The sequence below is a fragment of the Charadrius vociferus genome, unplaced genomic scaffold, assembly GCF_000708025.1.
Source record: "Charadrius vociferus isolate BGI_N301 unplaced genomic scaffold, ASM70802v2 scaffold37, whole genome shotgun sequence".
Lineage (NCBI taxonomy): Eukaryota > Metazoa > Chordata > Aves > Charadriiformes > Charadriidae > Charadrius > Charadrius vociferus.
In genome coordinates, this window is record NW_009649457.1 from 363,561 (window position 1) to 386,243 (window position 22,683).

A 22,683-nucleotide genomic window follows, 5' to 3' on the forward strand; every position below is an offset into this window, starting at 1 on the left:
TGCTGAACTGGTCTGCAAATGGATTTTGTTTCAAATTGCAACAAAGCATTGCTAAATTTGAGTTTTTCATCACTCAGTCCCACACATTTATTGACTGTAGCAGATACCCTCTACCTTTTTAAGAAACTGAGTAAGAAAAACACCCTCAGCACAAATAACCAAACTTAATTCTAACAGACTCGAGGAAAAAGATCTTTTTATTTCCCACAGAAAGGCACTGGATAAACAGCACATTCTGATTCTAAGGAATAAAACCCCAGGTGTCTACCCAAAATTTCAAGGCATAGACAATGGAACTGTACTGGTGACCAGCCTGAAAATTCATTTTGCTCTAATGCAACATTTTTCGGAAGACTTACACAGACTGAAGTGAAGATATATCCTGAGGTATCAAGGTATAATCAATAGAATTGTATTTGTTGCCAGCCTGAAAATTCATTTTACTCCAATGCAACATTTTTTGGAAGACTTAAATAGACCTAAGTGAAGATATGTCCCAAGAACGTTGGTTTTCTTACTGACAGCAACAATAAAGCTTCTGTTAGGGAGAAACCCCTCCTGAATTTGGTTTACAAGAAAGTTCTGTCTGGAATTTATTGGATCTCTAAACCGTTGCTTGCTCCCCAGAAACCTCATTTCTCATTCCTCCCGAACAGCTTATGTTCTTCAAACATATATAAAAATTAATGTAATTCTTCCATCTTCTTCTGGCCTGGTGGGTTAGAAGGATTTTAACATGAACATTGCAAAGCAAAGAACACAGTTGCATGAAAAAGCCTTTTAATAGATTTCTACTATTGATAATATTTGTTTTTCCAACCCAGCAGAACATCCACATATTGGCCTCACCATCTTCTTAATCTTTTAACACTATCTTTCCTCTGCTTCCTCTGCCTTTTAATTACACAACTGCTATCTTCAGTTTCCTTCATATCTCTACCCCAGATAACGACAGCCACCACACTCACACTGGCTCCTCCACAGACCCCTGGCTCACAGTCACTGTACCTTCCCTGTTCTGATGCTTGCAAGCTTTCAAATAACTCAATAAGTAAAGTTTTTGTTTGGTTGGGTTTTACCTTTCTACAGGCTTCACAGGTTTTGAGCCCAGTGTAATCTCAGTTGTTTCCTCTCTGTTTCTTTAACTGTGCATGCTGAAGTATCTTGCGTTTACATTTTGAAAGGAAATGTGCAAAGCAAACATCTGCAATCCCCTGAATAAAATAACAAGTTCTTATCTAATGCTTTGCCATATATGAAAAGTAGAGTCATTCCCAGTTGTTGCTTCTACTCCATAGAAAAGTGCAGACTATCGCCATCATCACATCCCACAGCCAATTGCATAAACTTACTTAATTCCAACCGGAAATTAGAAAACGTGCCCCCGTGGTTATTCTTCAGAGGCTGCTCCAGAGACTCCCTGTTCTCAACAGTGAGGTTGTCTTCTACTTCCGCCCTTAGCCTTCTTACAGCAAATTTACTCCATTTTTTTTCTTTTGTAAACAGTAAGCTTAAACAGACCATCTTCCTCCCTGCTGCTTATCTCCCTCTTCCCCAACATAGTTCAGGCATAAACAGGTTCAAACAAGGATTAAACCAATTCACAGAGCCATCACTGCCAGCTATTAAGCAGAGCATCTACTGCTCAGAAAAGGTGTAAGTCATGGATAGCTACAAGAGCAAACCACAATCATAGGAGCTCAACACACACGTCTTACACCTCTGCCTTGGGCTCTACAACATCACCTCAGAAACACTCTATTGGGACAGACCTAGTATAGCTAATTTTCTTTTTTGGAAACAACATCTTTCCTGTCGCACACTGCTAAGCCTCTCTTTTGAAAGATTAACAAACTCATGCCAGCCTCTCTCAAGACATTCTCTTATTTTCCCCATTACCACTGAACTCTCTCCAGTACCCATCCCAGTATGAAGCTTCCCTTCTTGAACATGAACCACCGTAGCTGTCCTCTGCAGGAATGTATTTCCTCTTAGTAATTAGCTACTACTTAAATTTAGTTTTCTGTCTATTGTTTTCAATTGCATGATCTCTGCTCTGTACAACAGCTTTGTGCCCGTTTACTCACTGCTGCTGGTGCAAACCTAATTCTGCTCTGAACAGCATTTTCCCCATTCTGAGATATCACAATTCCACTGCAACGTTATAACATCTTGTATGTGCATCTGAATCAAGCCTGGACATGCACATCAGCAGTTTTTCATCTCAAATAATGAAAATCACCAGTCAGTAGAAGGTTCTGGTGAACTCCCGAAACAGATAAAGTTATCCTGAATCTAACTGACCTTCTGCATCAGGTTTTGGCATAATAACGAGTTATGGCTTAACTACATTCTCCTGAACCAACTGCAACGCAGAGGTTCTTTGCTTAGTCACAAAATGGTTACAACAAAGCCAAGGTGTCAATGATGCAATACCTCAAATGCTATAAACTGTAAAGACCAGCCTAGAAACACTACGCAACTGAGGAGGAACAGAAATGTTTCACCAGTATCAGCTGTGTCTGATAAATAAGCCATTGCAAACAGCTTCAATTCTAACTATGATTCATTTAAAATTCTGCACATAACAAAAATACAAGCATAAACAGTGTCCATTTGGGGTCTCAAGGTAAGCAATAAGAAAAACAAATGTCCTACGATTCACTGGTATCCCTTGCTGAATCATCCACTCTGGCTTTCCAAACCAACTAGAGACTGAGGCAGATACACGATTTGACTACTCTCTCTATTCCTATAACTGCTGACATGGATTTGCAGTAAGTCTGTTTATACTTCACAAACTTTTCTGATTCCTTAGACTTAGTCCATCAAGCTGGAATGCCAAGAAAATCAAAGACTGAACAAAAACAGCCCCACCTTCCTACTCAAGATTTAACACATATGGCAAAAATTTCTATTCCATTTAGACTACGATATTTTGCTCTCAAGCAGGAACATAAATTTGAGACCAAATCAAGAAACTGTTTTAAAAGCAAACAAAAATAACCTGACCAAGCCAGATGCCCAAATTAATGCTTTTTCTACCCCTCTTCTCCTTCCACCCCCCACCCCCCCATTTAATCAAATTCCTTTTAAACTACTCAATTGTTTGTGTAAGGTCTCATTTATTCTGCAACATAACAGCTCTTTGAAGAGCTGTTCTTTGAAGAGAGGGCTTAGTTTTTGAACAGTGCAGAAAAAGACAACAAAATAAACAGAAATGCTAGTTAGAAGATGAAGTACTACCCATACACTCAAACACCACCTTCCTCTCCGACCCATCATCTGTGCTGGCTCAGACCCGGGTCTCTAAAGCGATTCAGCCATGAGACCCTACCGTTAGAAAGACAAAGTGCTGTGGCAATCTGTACTTGGTACAGAGAATCCGAGTTAAGTCCATGGACTCTGTGCCCTAAGCAGTAACCCAGTGCTGCTCTGAAGAGCTTAAAACAGTAAAACAGGCTGATGGTTAAAACAAGCAACCTGACTGAGACACCAGGGCAGGAGGGACAGAACAGAAGTCAGAATATCCAGCCTAGTACCCCATTCACCCAGCCCACCGCCTCTCTTCCATGCAGGATATATCAGCGGACACATCACCTGAGCCGACAGTGAGACAGATTAAACATTACATGGCTTAAACCCAAATATATGTGAAAGAGTCAAGAATTAAACCTTCTTCTAAAGCACATCAAGCACAACGTTGCAAAGAAGTTCTGCGTCAGTGGAGCTGTGTGTCCGCAAGGCGATGGAGGTAAGTTTAGCCCAAAGGCCCCTTTTCAGAAAATACAGTCATTTTAATAAATGAATCTTCACTGATCACTGAGGTACCCCCTATACATTTAGGAAAGCTCTGATAACACTTTTGGAACAGCCACACTCCTCCACTGGCCGCTACTCACTCTGTAAGCAGTCAGCGTTGAGCAAGTCTTGGCACTTCTCATGGCACTTGACTCCGCATTCACCGCAGCGCATTCCCTGCCGTGCAATACCCCACAGCAGCCCCTCACATTCGTAGCAGTAGGTAGGAGTTGTGGCTGTCCACACTTCAAAGTTGTGTGGGGTTGTACAAGAGATGGGGTAAATTAAGGCTTGCAAGGTCTTCTTATAGACATGAGATTTCTGAAAGGCAGGAACACACATAAACCAACACTCAGGAAGGTGACCAAACCTATTTTTGATGGTTAACACATGAGTTTTAAAGGAAAAGGCATAAGCAGTGCAATAAATATATGCATTTGAGGTAGTCAAATTTATCAGACTTTTACAAGCAGCAGCAGAGGACACCCTTCCAGAAATGTTTATTCAGGCATTTCAAAAAGATGGAATAAAAGAATTAAGGTTTGTGGATGAGAGAGATCTTGCATAAAGCAAGTTTCACACACTGTCTCCCATGATAGATAGCACAGAAGGAAATGGTAAGATTACATTTTTCAGGATCATATTGACACATTAAATGTTATTTTTTACATGTTTGGTTTCTTTAAACAAATGATACAAGAAGCTTCGCATCTATATTTTTAGACATCTGTGAAGCTGGCTCTGCATCCTGGAGAGCCACATTCCCTTAATTTGCTTACTAAAAGTTAACAGGAGCCAAGCAACCCTCCCACTTACCAGCTCTTCATCCTTGAGAGATGTTCTAGTGGCCATTGCTGAGGTAATTCCGGCTTTGCGGGACTGAACCAGTGACTAAGAAGGAAGAAAGTTTGTTATTCACCACCAATATTCAGAAATGCACTGGCACCACACACCCAGAGATGTGACCAAGGGGACTCTGTCATCCCAGACACCAAATCAGCAGTCTATTACATTCAAGTTGGTTTCTTAAATGATAGCTCACATATCAGAAGAGTCAAATACTTTGAAAGGTCTCCAAATTGTTTCCATCTGCCCACAGCCAGTCTAACTCTGGCAAATTTTTATTTGTTTCTCTGGTAAGAACTGTCAATGAAACCTGGGTTCACATCTCCACTTCTATGTCCTGGTAGCAATTGGAATTCTACTATTGCCTACAGTCACTATGTGGGACTCACTGTTCTATGTCTAAGTCCATTCATAGCCAAATTGAGATTATTTCATCAGTCTTCCAACAGACACAACACCCCCAAATGTGACAGTGAAATGGTTACAACTAAACAGGTCAAAAAAAGAACAGAATGGGTTGGGAACACAGGTTTGAATGTGCTGATGTATCACATTCATTGGCCATCACTGAATACAATGAACAGCATTTTCCCCTCAAAACTGCTTCCTTGGCATCACACCAACACTACATTCTGCAGCCTTGGGCAGAACAGAGCAGTGCCTTTGCAGCACCTCACACTGGCATACAAAGGATTTCTTCAGCAAGCCACTCCAGTTAGATGAAGGCAGAGATCGAAATTAATGCTAGCAAGATCTGCTTTGAAATCATCAAACCCTATCAGAAACCTCCATTTATGCTCTGATTCATCCTGTTTTAAGACAGACTGAAAAAGTTCATTCCATCAGTGATGGAGCAGGACAGAGTGCTGGATGTACATGCACTGCAATACTGCAGGTTCAAAGTAAAAAGCAAAAAAGTGGAGGGAAAACAAGGTAAAATAATTTTTGTTTCTGGTGAAGACTTGGTGGATAGTCTTTAGCTCCACTTACCATGGCCTGTGGAGAGATAGAATGAAAGCATACAAAGGAAGTAACAGAAGTTAATGCCATTATTGCAAAGATTTAAGATAAAAGCAGTTTCTAAGACATATTAAGCTTCCCATCCATAAGCTGGCAGACAGAATTGCATGCATCTTTTCGCAGGAATTACAGGATATGGAAACTTTGGTCTTTCAGCTGTTACAGCATTTCTCTCAAGCATGAAATTGCTACGTGTACTGAACACAGCCAACAGAAAACCATTTGTCCCGCAAAAGCCTTATTTCACCATATCACACAAGCATATGAAACTTGTCCTCATTACTTGCTTGGTTCTTGTGCTTCCTCAGTGCAGAAGCCTACTGGCAATATTGCAAATTACTTTAAAAAATCCAAGCACATATGCTCGTTTATCTACCCTCTGAAATTCCAACCTTCTGGTAAGTTGCCAAACCTCACATGGACATCATAACTTTCCCCAAAGTATGCGATTTTTAGGAAAATATTTAAAAATAATGCAGGCCTAAAAATAATCAAGTATTCTGTGTAGAATAAAAAGGACAAATAACATGAAGAGTATATTAATTCTGCCAAAAAAATGAAACCATAGGTCATTCTCGCTGAGATTTTTTCCAAGCACAACCCCTACCCCTTACTGTAAGAATTTAACTAAACAGGAAACCTTCAACTTCTTGAAGTGACAGTGAATGTTACTGTATGTCAAAAGGTTAAGCCACTTGCCCTAATGGCTGTGTGGCAGAAGAAAAATCTCTTACCAGATCACTGACAAGTGGAATTGGCTTTTTTTTGCGTAGATCAGGCATGCTATCGATACCATAGAGACCACCTGCAGGCCTGGAAATTCAGGAGAAAAAAAAAATATTAAGAATCTCACCAGCAGTGAGAGACAGAAAAGAGATGACCAAAAAAACTTCCTTAAAACATCAGTCTCCTCACTAATATCATAGTTAATGAGAACAGGAAGAATCAGGTCACTGCAAATGCAACTTAATATAAACGAAAGTTGCTAGCACACTGAAAACAGGTCATTTTCTGATTCTCAGCTCTGAGGTCTGAGCTCACTCAGAATAGGCTGGGCACACGCTTGCAGAGCACCCAGTGCTTCAGAGTCACTGCCACCAGCATAGTGGGTTAAGGCAGTCTTATCCACACCGCTTCTGTAGGGCACAGATTTGGCAAAAATACTTACCCAATAGAAAAACCAGAGCTCCATGGCAGTAATTCACACGCAGCTTAGTCTGTGGTAACCGAGCCACACACCTCTGCTTTCAAAAGTACCTTTTGTTCCTTAGGGTGAGCTCAGTTTATAGTTTACTATTGGCATTGAGCACCATGGCAGGAATCAGAGAACGGCAGGGGTTTGAAGGCACCTTTAGAGATCATCCAGTCCAAGCCCCCTGCCAGAGCAGGTTCACCTAGAGCAGGTTGGAGGGGAATGCATCCAGGTGGGTTTTAAATATCTCCAGAGAAGGAGAGTCCACAGCCTTTCTGGGGAGGCTGTGCCAGTGCTCTGTCAACCTCAAAGTAAATAAGTCTTTCCTTATGTTCAGACAGAATTTCCCTTGTTCCAGTTTGTGCTGATTGCCCCTTGTCCTGTCACTAGGCATCACTAAAAAGAGTCTGGTCCCAAAAGGAAATATTTTGGAAACTTGTCTCCAGTCCTTCTCCATCCCCTTTCTTTCCATTTAATTAATTTAGGGTTGGGGAGGGTGAGGAGGGGGATGCTTTACTGGAGGAAGAAAAATCAGCTAGAAGATTATACTTAAGAAAGTGTAAAGTTAATGCTAAAAAGTGATTAAGTGTTCAACTTCTCTGCACGCAACAATCCAGATGTTCCTGCCTGGTGTTGGTTGGTAGGGAGCATGTCAAAGCAGATCAGGCCAGGGGCAGGACGCTGCTATCCATCATCTGATTCTAGGCTAGAAAATACTTAATCCTGGCCCTCGAGGTCCACATAATTATTAACAAAAACGTCACATCTGAGGAGAAAGAAGATTATTTTTATTTCTGTAAAAGGGACCATCTATGGTGCTCAGTGTTTCGAACCATGCAGACCTCTACACAGAAGAGCTGCCATTTGCTGGTGGAAGTGGCAAGGGAGCAAAAGACCCATTGCCCCAGCAATACTCGGAGCCTGCAGAAATAAATACCACAACCTGCTTTCCTCCTGACAAGACCAGCCTGAATAATTGTATCTGGATCCTGCCATGCACTGGTAACACTGCACAGATTTAAGCCTGTGCTTGAAGAAGGTCTGTTAATTCAGCTTAAAGGCCCCAAATAAATCATCTGCATTGCCTTAAGAAAATGCTTTTTGCTAAGGTTGGGAAATGAGCACATATTTCTCTGCTGTTACCCCTGTCGTACTTGTCCCGAACTGAAGAACAGACCTGTGATGTGACTCCCTCCCTGCAATGAACACCCATCCGCCAGCCAAAACCCACAGCCCCTTTCAGTCAACTTAACTTCCCCATCTCCACGCTGTTCACATGCATTGGTAACACCAAGAATACAGTTCCAAGGCCTTTTTCTTCACTACAGAGACTATAAAGAAACCTATTTGCCTCTCTAGCCTTAGCCATTTGTTTTCCTCTTGTACCATACTGGCTTACACCTTTTTGCAGTTGCATGATAAATTGGCTGGCACCTAACCTGTGCATTTTGCTGATGTGGTACACCACAGCCCACTGAAATGCTTTAGGACACGGCTGCTACAGGAAAGAGGAGTATAGGTTCTTACTGCAATAAAAGACACACACAGAGCTACCCTTTAAAACGATCTAGGAAAACAAACTGCCACTACAAATTTGCACGTGATGAAAGCTGGGAGGCTGGTAAGTGCCAAGAGGAAACCTGCACTCCTTGGCAAGCAGGGCCTACTCAAACCCCCTTTGAACGCAGCTGAAAGTCAAAAAAACATCCGAGGTGACCAAACTGAATTTATGGCAGACCATGCTCTAGGATGGACAAGGATGTCACAGCACAAGGCTGTGTCAAAGAAGGAAACAGTCTATTATATACAGAAACAGACCCTAGCGCTCTAATGGTAAAATTGACTTTTGTGACAGGGCGTAGGAGGGTGACATGTCCGAGCCACAGCGGAGTTGACAGCTGCTGCTGGCTGAACGAGCCTGGTGGAAAGGTGAGCAACCACGTGTAACTGCGCGAACTGCGTCGGCTCTGCATGCAGCATGAGTCACATCGGCACCGCGCGCGGCACTCTGCGCTCCCGCACGATGAGCACAAACCACCCGCAGTCAGCTGCGGCAACTAGACCTCACAGCTGGGAATGGAAGACAAACTCAGACAGGAGAAAGGTAGGAATTTACAGCAGTTAATTAAAACTACTGCAATCTTTGGCCAAGAATGAGAACACTTCTCCAACACTGGAAATCCTTACAGCGAGGCTACGAGGTGTTTTCACTAGAGGTTACCCTCACTTCCAACAGAGAATTCCAGAAAAACTTTTTGCCCAAGTTACACTGCAATAATCCCTTCTGGCTTATTATAGAAAAATCTGAAATAAGAAATACCTGCATAAAGTGTTTATATTGTCAGAACTCAGTACGGTCTTGCTGGGATCAAACATGGAGTTTCATCTGCTTCCCTAATATTGCAAAACATTTCCAGTGCTAGCAATATTGTTTTGGGGTAAAATGGGTGTCATAGAAGCCTACCCAGATGATGCCAAAAATTTTAGCATTATTTAAATCACAATGCAGCTTATTGCTAAGTTTTGAGTCAAAGATTTGTGTCAAATCACTTGAATTATGAAAGCATATGTGAAATAGAAAGGGAGAGTCTATACGCTGAACAGATACAACAAAATGGTCACAAGTAAAAATCCACAGTCAATGTTCCTGCTAAAAGTCACAGCTGGGAATTTATATTTCTTTTCTACATGATTTCCAATGATTATTTTTTTCTGATTCAACTGAAATGGAACTGTGATACTCTGACATTTCCCAGGAAAGAAAAACATTAAAATTGCATGTTTTATAAATTCAAGATGAGCCTAAACAAGTTATTGTGCTTGAGAAACGTGTCTAGTTACAACATGGTTTGTTGCAAAATATTTATGATGGGCTGAGGAATATGACAAGTGGTAAGCCAGGCTGACTGAAAACAGGACTATTTGAAAGATGCTTGTATTTGCCACTGAAGAGTGGTATCCTAGTATCTAGACAGTTATACACTCAGATGACCTGCTTTTAGCTTGTTAATATTTTAAAAAAAATTCCAGCAACAATTCTTAATTTTCAAAATTATTCAGCTTGTTGTGTTTTCAGCTACCTCAGTGTCCTTATGCAAGCACAACCTCTACTTCACTTAACAAAATTACAGTGTTTGCACAGATATAACTACTGACAGTGTCTCAAATATGCACACTATAGCTTTATATGTAATAGGGTAACTCTCCTCTGCAATGCATGTAATATTTATAGCATTATTATGGAGTGCTGTATTGAGGAGTGAATAGCATTTTTGTATGAGAAGATGATTTGCGCTAATAAATAAAATATATAGATATGAGATATTACACCAGAGATTGATCCATAATACCAACTGTACTGTTTTGGAAGCTCTCTCTCCAAAGCCAGTGATTACAGACAGGGAGCTACTTTTAGCATTATGCCAAAAGTGCAAATAGCTTGAAGCATGTATTCATCTTTTAATACAAGTTTTATCAGACATATGCTTCCATTAAATCTTGAAAATTTAAGCAAGCAGAGATGGTTTGCAATGACAGAGGATGATTACTTCCTTCAAAGGGCACGACTTCTCTAATCTTCATATGAAAGTAGAACTCCAAAAGTAAGAGCTTCAATCTACTTTGTGGCTAATAAGCCACAACGAGGCTAACGGTGGAATTAAAGGTTCACCACCCACAACCACCTATTCTGGAAATCCCTTGTACGTGGGGATACAGTGAATAAGCTCAACTTTTTTCAAAACTGCATTAGCCAGTCTGTTTTGTTATAGCTCACATAGATAGGGGAAAAAAAATACAGACTAGAGCAAACATTGCCTTGAATTGATAAAACACATTTTTAAGTATTTCAGGACTGTAGGTGTATTCATCTTTCAGGCTGGGAAACCATTTTGTGTGCACGAACCAACAAACTCAGTACATTGTCTCCTTGTTAAAGCAGGAGAAGGTGTCTTTTATAGTTAGAATAAATCACTGTCTTCTGTTCCTGCTAATTGCCAGTTCTCTAGCAGCCTGCTCACCAAAGTCCCGGGCTCCTTAGGAAAGCGTGGGGTTGCTAGGCAGCTCCAGGCATCCGCAGGTGTGGAGGATGCTTTGCGGGAGTACCAGCATTGCAGAACAATGACTCCAAAAGCAGAAAGCCGTATAATGAAGCCTCCGATTTAACTTTGCGTTTTATTAGGGAAGCTCCCTTCAGCAGTATGAGAATTACCTTATGTGTTTAGCAAGCCAACCTCTTGCTGAGATTTTAGGGCAAATCTGCTGCTATGCCAGCTTCTAATGAGTGCACCACCACTAAACCATATCGCCCTAATCACGTACAAGGCATATAACCCAGCAGCTTGTTAAATGTGTCACTGTCTTTTTTTCCCAGAGCGGATTCTAAAGAAGCCACCATGCTAGCACCTATTATGCAGAGTATCATGCTGAAATTACACACAATCAGAATTTGTCTGCTTCATTTGCTGCGAGTAGCGTGTTGCAGAGAGAATGCGCGGCCTCTCACCTGTGCAAAAGAGGCATGATGATCACTGCTTTAAAAATTACAAACTGCAATGATTTCCAGAGTTACTGCAGTTTTGACTGCTACTATGACCATAGAAATCACGGCAAAGACAGAAGACTTCCCCAAAGCTACTTCTTTCTTCTAAGAGCAAAGGACACAGCAATCTTTAGGAGCTACTCTTTCCCTTCCCTAGTGCCATCAGTGACAGATTCTGGAAAAAGGATCTCATCCAGACCACTCTGTGGTGCTCACTAAGGTTTACTTAATACAGCTGCTATAAGCACTTGGCGCTATCATGTTACAGATTATACACTGCAACTATAACCTTCTTCTTAACCACAGATCTCCTGAAGAGCTGCACAGCCCACCTCCAGCTGCTTAAGAGGAGACTCTGAAATAGAGCAGCAGCCTGGCCCTGTGTGAGGCATGGTCCTGAAAACAGCCATTAAAAACATCAGAAGTGCTGCTTTTACTTGGGTTGAACTGCAGATCTTAAAGTACACTGTAATTATAAACATGGGGAAACAAGGTCTCAAAATGCCACTTACCCTCCTTTGAGCCAGGGTGGTTTTGATGGATCAGCCTCATCTTGACCCTTAAATGGGGGAAGGAAAAAAAAAGTATGAAATTAGTTTCTGAAAACACCAGAACAAGTATTCAGATTATATTGTGAGGACAGGATAACAGACCACACTGCATGCAGGCAAATACATACAGAAACTTATTCAAGCACCTCCAATGGCCAATATGTCAGGACAAGGCATATAAACACAGAAAGGCTATGCGATTTCATTGAACACCTAGAGCCAGGACCAGAAGAGCCTGTTCAGTGCACTTCCTCTTTCAAAAAGCAATCTCCAAGACCAGGGGTTTTTTTCCCTTTTTTTTTTTTTTCCAACCGAAAAAGAACATGAGTTATTGGAGAGCTCCTGTTACTACAGGTCACCACTTCCGCGAACATGATCATAATCAGGATGTTATAAATTAAAAGCACCTGTATGAAATGCACAAATGACTGATGAACACGAAACTTCACACAAACACTTGTGAGCTTTGCTTATGCTCAAATGCAAAGACTTTAGACCCCTAGGCAGGGAGGTCCCATTGCAGCTCCACCTGTTGATATGCAAGTATTGAATTGCCAACCAGTGTCAAACAATTGTCATCACTTGCAAGATGATTGCAGGTGAACTGGGATCTCACAGCATGATGGAAAACACCATAGACTGCAAATGAGGATTCATATTCATGGTTTCAATCCATGTTCTTATGTTCATATTAGGAATGTATCTATGGAGCGATGTTTTATTTCTTTGAAAAATCTTCAGTCGACTGATAAGAGCTGAGAAGTGCTTAAACACTTGCAACGTACCTGGAGGAAACAAAAGTTTTTGGATAAGGGGAAAATGGTTTACCTATAACTGTGGAACTCTTTGTTCCAGCTTACAGTTCATACATTCTCCTGCACTCCCTGAAAGAAAAGCTGGTTTCAAACAGGATTAAGCAAGACACACTGCTAACAGCTAACGCTCCAACCTCAGATAATCACATTTGCCAAGAGTATAAAGAAGCTGCAACTTGCACACAGTGGAAAACCAAGTATTTCCAGCCATGGGACTCACAACCTGAGAATCATAACAAAGTGAAGGAGTATCTGTCAGGAAATAAGCTCCAGTTTTATGTAAGATAAAAGAACACAGCTCCAAAAGAAAGACACTTCCTTTTTTTTTCTTGTCCTGTGCTTTGGGTGAGCTGTGCAACCTCAGTTCGTTCACAGGTGAAAGACAAGGTCTCCCAAGACGAGCAGAAATAACCAAGGAAGACAAGTTTCTATTTGAGGTCTCAACTTGTACAGCAGCAAAAGTCCAAACATTTTATTTATTAGCTCTAAAGCTCCAGGGCTAGGCAGTCTGAAGACTACATATACTTGTACGATTTTATTTTTAAACAGGCATGAACAACATGACATTATCCATAATTGAATGGACACCCCAGCTTTTCTATGTGATCACAAAGGTCTGCAGAGCGGGCGGTCCAGACCCATTGCCCAACACAGATGCATATTTTCCCCACAGCCGGAGCTGCACCCCAGGATCCAGGCTTCTGCAGGAAGGATCGTGCTCTACACATTCTCCACTCCAAGCCATGCTTCCAGAACCCCTCAGCCTGAAACCTGCCATTTCCTCTGGAGGGATCTAAATCAACTGCTGGTCAAGAGAGAAGATTTCATGAAGCAAATGCAACCAGATCCTTTAGAGTGCACGTGGCAAGACATCCTTTCCTTTGCCTTGGAACACTTGGAAGAGCTGTGGCTAGAAAGCAATCCTAAAACAGAACAGTGTTTTATACTGGACTGAGGTTGACACCAGTTGGTTCAGCTGCACCGAACTACAGAGAATGACAAACATGGCCACATTTACTCATAACAGGAATCAGTGTAACAGGGTTTTCCATCAGTTTATCTGAGAAACTCTAAAAATAAGTGACCAATATTAGAGACATTAGCAGACCATAAATAGCATGGGCAATACTGCAGCCTGGAGACCATCAAGAACTCCATTTAGGGGAAGAAGGTCCAGGGAAAGCTGTTATTTAACTGAGCAATAACTATTTCCTACAGGCAACCACAAGTCAACACAGAAAGGCTGGGAGTGTGGATGCAGGGAAGGATGCTGTGTGGAAGCACAATCAGGAAATAAACCTCCACCATCTCCCAGATTTTGAGACATGGCAAGTAAAAATTGCTGAGAGTCCAAATAAACTGTACTTCTACTCATTTATTTTAATTACGTTTGCAAAGCCTTTTAGACATGCAAATAAAAAGTAAACAAGAAAAGCAAAAAAGCTTCTCTAGAGTCAAGATTAAAAATTATCTTGGTTCAACAACACAAAACAAAAGAAAGAGTTTTCAGTACGTGACAATATTGATGCAGGGGCAAGGCAGGTGATGGCTGTGTGGAATCAGGAGTTATCACCTGCTGAAAGCAAAGTAAAGAGGTAATTTGCTTCAGGCAGCATTCTCCCTGAGAAAATGCCAAGAGAAACAGCATCTGACATCCATCAAATGAGGGCTGCTGCCTTAAGACTGTAGAAGAGCCACAGTTAAGGTGTGGGGAGGAAGAAGGGAAATGCGATCTAGACTAGCATAAGCTTATTGTTGGCTTCAACAGCTTGAAAGGCTTCAGAGCAAACATGAAGGAAAGAATTAACACGGAGGCAAACAGAAAATAGGAAAAAAATATAAAACAGGGCACACCAGTTTTGAAAACACTTTTTTTTTTGTTTAACAAAGCAAACATTTTTCTTTAGAACGTAAAATGAATTATCAACTCAATTTTCATTTCAACAAAAACCTTTTGATGCAATGCCATGTGACGTTAATAAGGCCGGATAAGCAGAGGAGGAGTAGGGAGCTGTAAGGTGGGTAAACAAGTAACTGTAACTGAGCCAGCCATGGACAACGCAATAAGGAAGCTAGTGGGAGTAAGTAGGATCTGCTGATAAAATCTGCTGATGACAAACACAGCAGAACTATTGATACAGAACTCAGATGCCCAATGGAAAGAACTGATGGCAGTGAAGATTGCAACAACGAGGATTAAACACGGTACAAATGGCAAGAGCCACAAATCAGAGCCACAAAGCCTGCTGTGAATTTGACTGCATACAAGGCATTCCTTGGTGCAGAAAAGCATGAGACAACAGACTTGAGTTCTAGTCATCACACTGGCCATGAGCCACTATGATACAGCCATGTAAAGAGAGCACATCATCCATAGAGTATGTCCAGTGAAATGTCTCCATTGAAATAAAAGCATAAATACCACTGTACTATGCTGGCAAGACTCCTTCAGAACAGCATAGAGAATCTTTTTATTCTATATCCAAGTAAAAAGAATTCACACAGGACAGTGGCAAAAGCAGTATGTGGATGTAAACACAGCACTATAGAAGGAGAACAGGACAGCTTGCTTACTGTAGCAAAAAGAACCCTTTCAACACACAGGAGTACATAATGCATGGAAGAACTGTGGCTAAATATAAGTGGAGGATGAAAATTGGAAGGTGTCTAACTATGACAGGTCTGTAGTAGCCTTTCAAAAAGAGAAGCGGACACCAAACCTAACCAGTTTTAAAGAAGGAAATTGGGCAGTTTACATATGAGGTAATGGCACAATATCACACAGTGGCAGAGGGCTGGCAGTCACAAAGAAGTCCTCTGCAGTCCCTTGTTGCAATGACATATGTAGTCAAAGAACCAGAGGCTGCATTACCTACAAGCGTTGTTGGTCATGGGGTTTAACAGGGTTCAGACACCTCTGGGAGTGCCAGTTAAACAAAGTAACCCACAGTTTAAACCACTGCTGAGGGCAAGAACACTTCCTGCACTCCTCTTCATTTAAAGGTGGCAAATGGCAATGCTGTTCAGATGGATTTGCTGCAGCTGGGGAGTTTCCCCACTCTCTGAAGGCAGCACTCGCACCAGGGCAGAGGAGGGCTCCAGTAGCTGCTCTGGGTCCTGTCACCAGCCATGGATCTGCTCAAGTTCAGTCCATGGCAACAGCGTGGCTCACTTAGAGCCCGGGCAAGCAGAGAAAACAACAGGCAGATGAGAACACCACTGGAACAACTGTAAGAGTTTTTAGCACTGTCCTTCCCAAAACAAATGGGAGGGCAAAGGGAAAGTAGACATGTTTAACACCTAGGCATCCACATGCTGCATATCACAGAAAGTGTTTTGCTGGCTTATGCTTCCGTTCTCTGCACAGCTTTGTCACTTGATCTCTCCTTGAAAGCAGCCAGACCAGTCCAAATCTGAAACTTTTATTATTTTTTTTTTAAATCTCCAGTAAGCACATAAAGCAGCACTGAAATGACGGAGAAGCAAACATGTAAACAAAACAGCCCATCACATCTCTATTCAATCTTTTTATTTCTGATGATGCTGATGGATGACAGTTTTACACCTACTGTCCAACAAATATCTTGGGCCACAGAACTGCTTGTCACCCCTAGTAATGCAGTATATTCACTCACAGTGAAGCGTGCTGCAATCAGTCACTGAAAGGTCTCCTCCAAGTAATTAAAGTTTCTTATGAGCCAAGAATCATTCAGCAAAATAATGCCAGTGACAGAGTAACATAAATTTAATACCCTGGATTAAACAAGTCAACAGACATGATCATTTAAGGCACAGTGTTCAGTCATAGGGAAGGCAATGTTTAGTAAGATCTAAAAAAGAAGCTACTATTAGTTTTGCTTATTCAGGAAAAGCAGCAACCCGGCTTACAAGTAATTTGAGAAGTTATTTAACCAAGCTGCAATTTCTCAATTTTGCAATTTCTCTCATACACAAGATGATGTTTCAATGGACAGAAAAAACAATTACTTCTGTAGAAATCTATAAAATGGACAGTGAGGCATCAAAAAAAAAAATCACAAAGTCTGGAGCAGCACAAGGAAAAGAAAGAACAACCCCAGGTCTGTTAGCCCTCTCATAAATCCATCTCTCCACATAAAAGGCTTTCTAACAATGTAACTTTCCGTCACATTTAAGTACTGTGTCTAGCACATTATCCTTTTAGATAAAAAACAGATGTAAAACATGGAAAGCGGCTTTATTTAAACAGATAAGAAAAAAAATCAATAATGACTTCTTATTTGTTTTGAAAATCATCCTAACTTGTTTTCAAATACCGTGCTTCATTATTAAACCTCAAAGACCTCAATTTAGCTGTAGATTAATCTAAATCGGGCTAAAACCAGGCACAACTGTTTCACTGTCTAAATTAAACTTTTGGTCATGCCTAATTTGACCATTTCTTCAGGGGTATTAGCAGAATCAGACTGAACCTAAATCATCCCAATTAAACCAGTCGGTCTTGTGGTTCAATGTCTTCATCGACTCAAGTATGCTACGTTTTACATGGAATCCAAAGCTGCAACGAGCCAAGGGATTATTTTAAATTCATTGTATTCTGCAACAGCGTCAATTTAAATAATGACTGAAGAGTCCCGAAGGAAACTCCTTCCACCTGACATACCTTCCAGTATCAGTTTCCCAGCTGCTAAATGAGCAGTTCAAAGAAGGCTGCAGTGTTTTTGCACTGAAGCCAGAAGAGGACAGAATTTGACACCAATATTTGACACCAGATACCTCTGCGTTCCTGAAAAAGCATTAAAGGACAGATATTTGCCAGTAAGAATGAAACAAAACTGTTGATACACGAGCCACTGAAGCTTACAAATGCAAATTCATCAAACTCAAAGGATGAGATCTGCATGGAGACCCAAATGCCATGCAATCCTCAGCCCACTCCAGGAAGCTGATTTAGCCTGATTCACACAAGTAAGAGAGAGGGAGAAGCACAGCAGGCACTGAATCCACACAGCATAGATTTAAGAAAATACAAAAGTTGAGAATCCAAGCGCCAGAAATTTCTCCATATGAGGTACAGTTGCAACCACAAACTAAGATGTTACACAGCAGTCAACAAAAAAATTCTGTGGACCCTCTTAGGAGGAAAAAGAGTTACCTGTTGCTCACAGGGTGATAACCAGAGGCACCCAGTCCATGAGTGGAGAAGTAATAACTATAGGTATTAAGGGAACAGTCCTGCCCTTGCCTTGGAGCACATGGCCCTGCTTAAAGTGAAGTGCAGCCTGTAGCTAGCTAAAAAGGCACGGAATCTGCAGCAGACACCTCCCAGCGTCCACAGCCTTGCTTAATCTCAGTATTATAGCCCATAGTGGTAATTCTGACTTTAATTTCTGTAAGTGTGCGAACCAGATAGAGATGGTATGAAATAATACAACTGAGGAAAAATGAGGAAACACTTGGTTTAAACAAGATTCGTAAACAGGAAGACTGGAAAGGACAAGATAAACAATTTGTACTCTGCTAACGTGGTGCCTGTGCATATTACACCCCACAGAGCACCGAAGGGAGGAGATCACTCCAAGCATTCGTGTTTTCCTCTTTGTACAAGGTAATATGCACTGAACAGACTCTTAACTCATACACAGTGTTAACAATTCCTCTGACAACCATAAAATGCTAAACTGAATCTCAGCGCTTCAGTGGGAGCAATTGGCATGCACACACAGGAGTTTCAGAAAGAGATGCTGGTTACAAGGGACAACATGTACAACCTGGAGGTCTCCTCTTCCTCCTTCTGTGAAAAAAAAAAAAAAAAAAAAAGAGAGGGAGAGGAACAAAAGCAAATAGACCAGATTTCTGCCATGAGCTCTGTAAAATGATTTTAGAAAGTGGGGTAAACATTTGCCACAAGTTGATAAAACATTTGTGCAGCGGAGAGCTTTCCCATGTGCTTCCTGGGACATACACCAGTTAATTAATCTCTACCAATTAATCTTGAGTTAAACTGATCACATTTCATCCATAACTGCACATGCATTAGAACGTATGCTTTTGAGAGCTGATTTTTAGAGTTAAAGTTCTTGAGTTAATAAAACCAGAACTGTAAGTAATCTTAATACAGAATTGGAGCTGCTATTTACCATACTGGAAAGAGAACCTGTATTTATTACAGAGAGGAACAGATTTGTTCCCCTTTTCCCCCAGACTGCATCCACTGCCTGCATGTGAAGCATTCCCCCTCCTTCCCTCCTCGCCCCCTGTACATTTTGCCCGTTACGAGGAAACTGGTAGCTCCCACGGAACACATTTTGCTTTTGCAAATACCATAATGCAGAGAGATATTTTCTGGTTTTATAAATCTAGGCAATTCTCCTCTGAGAAAAAAAAAAAAATATCCAGAAGCCTCCTACACTAAATCTCATGTTTATGGATAGGCAATTTCAAGGCTAGTAAAGTTATATGAGAGTCATACTCAAAACTTCCGGTACAGACATGGTATTTTTTTAGTCTTCCAATCAAAGAATTCTGTACCTGCACAGAAGAATCATATTATTCATTTGTATATGAAACATGGAGGGGAAGGAATAGCTTCATGGCAACAAGGGCCACTCAAATTGGTTTAAAAGCTAAAATAGTTTTCAAAGTTACCGTCTATATGGGTGTAATTACACACACGCAATCACTAAGACAGGAAAATAGAGAAGCTATTTTAACTCAGTCACTAAGGAGAAGTCAAATTACTTTCGCAAATGAAGTGCTGGATTGTAGCTAAAATAAAATCCCTGCTTTCCACCTTAAGACATGCCGACATGGATCCTGAGCAGGGAGGAAAGCCTGCAGACTGCCCTGAAAACCTCTCCTTTATGAGCTAAGGGAGGAGAATAAGCAAGCAGCAGTATGCTGTGGTCTACCACATAACAGCAGTGCTGCAGGGGTGCCATGCTTTGACAGTCAGCTCTGCGCAGACCTGCACACCTGAAGCAGCTCAGGAAACCTGGGGTCCATCCCAGACTCAGATGGGAACACGCTTTTTTGGGCACAGGCACTTTTGACTGTTCCCCTCTAAAGTGGCTTTCTATACCATTGTGCTGCCTGTCCCTTCCTATTAAGGAAAAACTTCTCACCTAGGCAGCCCCAATTTCACTTCAAGTGAACCTCTGGTTTTCTCCTTTTTGCACAGTCACCCCAAAACCTTCATGCCCAAGCGCAATCTTTCCTGGCTTGGTCCCTGGGATTGTTTCAGTGTGTCACAGGCAGATCCAGACTTCCCTGGTTCCTGGGGGTTTCTCTCTTTTGCATTTGAACCATATTCCTTCCTGACGTCTCTGGTGAAGTCTCTGAGCGCAGAAGACACAAAGACCTGGGGTCAAGTGCCCTCTCAGGTCTGCCATGCTTCTCAGTCGTGCTGAGCAGGGAAAGCCCTGCTTTAGCCCCCGGCTGGAAAACACTGAGGACAGATGGAGTCTCTGGCAGCGCAACAGCTCAACTGTAGCAAGCTACCAGCGAGCATATGCAAACTACACATTTTTTCAAAAGCTTATTCACTTCGCTCACTTGGGGTTGGTTTTCCACAGAAAAATCCTTGACACTGACTAGCACTGCCAAAATTTAAGGCCTGAGGTCACCAGAGCTTCTTAAGTACAGGTCAAACTTATTTGTATACAAACATAAAGCAATAAATCTTGCATTAGATATGGGGTTTTTTTGGGGGGGTGGGGTGGAAGGATTATTTTGGCTTAAATTCCATACATAACTCTGATTTCTGAGCCCCTTCAGTTTAAAGCTGTTAGGGGCAGTTTCAGGCCAAATGTGAAATTTGGCAAAGCTCTGAGCAACTGCAGACAAAGATTTAAAATCTTGCGATTATGTCTCATTACAGTAGGTGTGCTCACAGCATCTTCAGCAGTGACTAACTTGGTTAAACCCCGATCACAGAATTCTTTCACCATTCCATTTTTGAGCAGTCAATTTACATCTACGAAAATCTCTACCATTTCAGGGCTGTTTTTAAACATACACAAAGCGAAACTGTTTTCATCTTCACTTACACTTTTTTTTTTTTCCCCTCTTTCTCAAATTAAAACTTTAAAAGCTTGGTCAGATTTTAGGGGGATATTTTACTTTTTCTCTTTTGACTTCAGATTAAACACAACAATTATTTACATGCATCTGCCAAGTTCTAAATTGTTCCAGTAATTTGCATCTGTGTACAACTATAAATAATTTAAACCTTTATGCGAGTGCATCATCTCTGATTCACCAAAACACACAGATTTACCAACACCTTCAAAGCTACCATCCATTCCTTTGCTACAGACTGCTGCCAAACACATTTAATAAAATACCTTGAGCTGAACTTTCAAGCAGGTTGAGTAATACAGTGGTTCAGACTCAGAACCAAAAAGCCAGCAGGCAGAACTGGGTTGTCAGTGGACCTGACCCAGGAACTTAAAAGCCTATTAAGAACAAATTATATTTTTAAAGTAAGACATAGACACTCATCTGCAGCTGGGGGAAAAAAAAAAAAAAAAACAACAACCAACAAAAAACCAAACCAACAACCAAATTTTCATTGCATTCCGAGTATGACACTTTTTCCAAAGGAAGAAAACAAGAGCTTGGCTCAAATTCATTTTGAGTATGGCGAAGAAGCACATAAAATTGTTGCTTCACTTTCTTGGAAAACACATGCCAAGCCAAACCTATTTCAAACTGAATAAGTGATTAATCTTGCCCTGCTCTACAGCCCTTGGTCCCCTTCTCTTGTTCTGGCTACCACTAAGTGGTTATTCACCCACTGCTTCCTTGCCTGCTTACTCCGTCCTGCACGAGGCAGTCTGATTATGTCTCTCAAACTCCGCTCTGGAGAGGCTATTCCCTTCCCAGCTCCCTTGCCTTGCTCTGACCGTCTAGGCTGTTTTGCTTCCTGATGTCTCCTCCAGGGTGTTCTTCCAAGTTCTCTCCCTTTTCTCATCCCTTATCCAGTGCTTTCCACTACCTTTGACTCTTTTAGACTCCTCCTGTCTGTCAGAGCACATTTCCTGCATCATGATTTCTGCCCATACTTACTGTTTTAACTTCAACTGTAATATCTACCATAGAGATATGCCTGTACGCGAGTGTCACACAAGCGTCAACTCTTTGTCACATCACTAGATGATGTTCAGGAGAACTGAACCAGGGAGGTCCAGGAATGCGAATCTACCCTGGAGCCAGATCTAAGGTACCAAAGGACAGCTGTGATCCTTCTCCTCAACTGTTTTGGCTACTTCTCACCTTGCAAACGTGCCTGTACTGTTCCAACTGCTGACTTGAGCAACCTCCTCTCACATTCAGAAATAGAAATAGGTTATTTCAATACTTTTGTTGCACTGTGGCAAATGCTAATCCAAACCACTGTCGGTTCCCTCGAGTCCTAAAATTAGGACATATATCCAGGACTTGAGCACTATGCAAACACTACTAACAAAAAAAAAGAGACAAGAAAAGAATTAACAAAAAAATAAAAATAGCTTTCTGAATTAAAAAAAAACTTTACTTTAGTAATCTAAACATTCCCTTGAAACACAAAAATATGTATGCATCTGTGCCAAGCCTGCTAACAATTCCTAGTGTTTCCCTCATTAAAAAATTATTGTTTGAATCAACTCTACACTAAGGACCTTGTACAAAATAAGAAAGTGAAGAGCTGATGACAAGCTTTATGATCTGCATAACTGAGGAGGTCACTGGTACAGAAGTCAAATACAGATTGACAGATTGTTTCTTCACAGGAATGGCACAGTCACTGGAAAAGTCACTTGGAGCAAGACAACTTTTTCAATGGGAAAAAGAGCACTCTGATTATTCTGACTAGCTTTCATGATTGCAAGGAGAAAAGTGAACAAAATACTTGATATAAGGAGGCTCACAATAATGATGTGAAGATTTCAAGCTGTA

At 41.3% G+C, this 22,683-nt stretch overlaps 1 protein-coding gene across 1 annotated transcript in view; it reads right to left on the minus strand.

Annotated features, from left to right (window-relative positions):
* Positions 1-22,683, minus strand: part of UNC13B (unc-13 homolog B (C. elegans)) — a 190,935-nt gene that overhangs the window by 78,521 nt on the left and 89,731 nt on the right. The window contains exons 12-16 of the mRNA XM_009889740.1: positions 11,912-11,958; positions 6,402-6,480; positions 5,638-5,643; positions 4,618-4,692; positions 3,903-4,122 (exon numbers count right to left, since the gene is read on the minus strand). Of these exons, the coding sequence (XP_009888042.1) occupies positions 3,903-4,122; positions 4,618-4,692; positions 5,638-5,643; positions 6,402-6,480; positions 11,912-11,958 (427 nt within the window). The remainder of the gene's footprint in view (positions 1-3,902; positions 4,123-4,617; positions 4,693-5,637; positions 5,644-6,401; positions 6,481-11,911; positions 11,959-22,683) is intronic.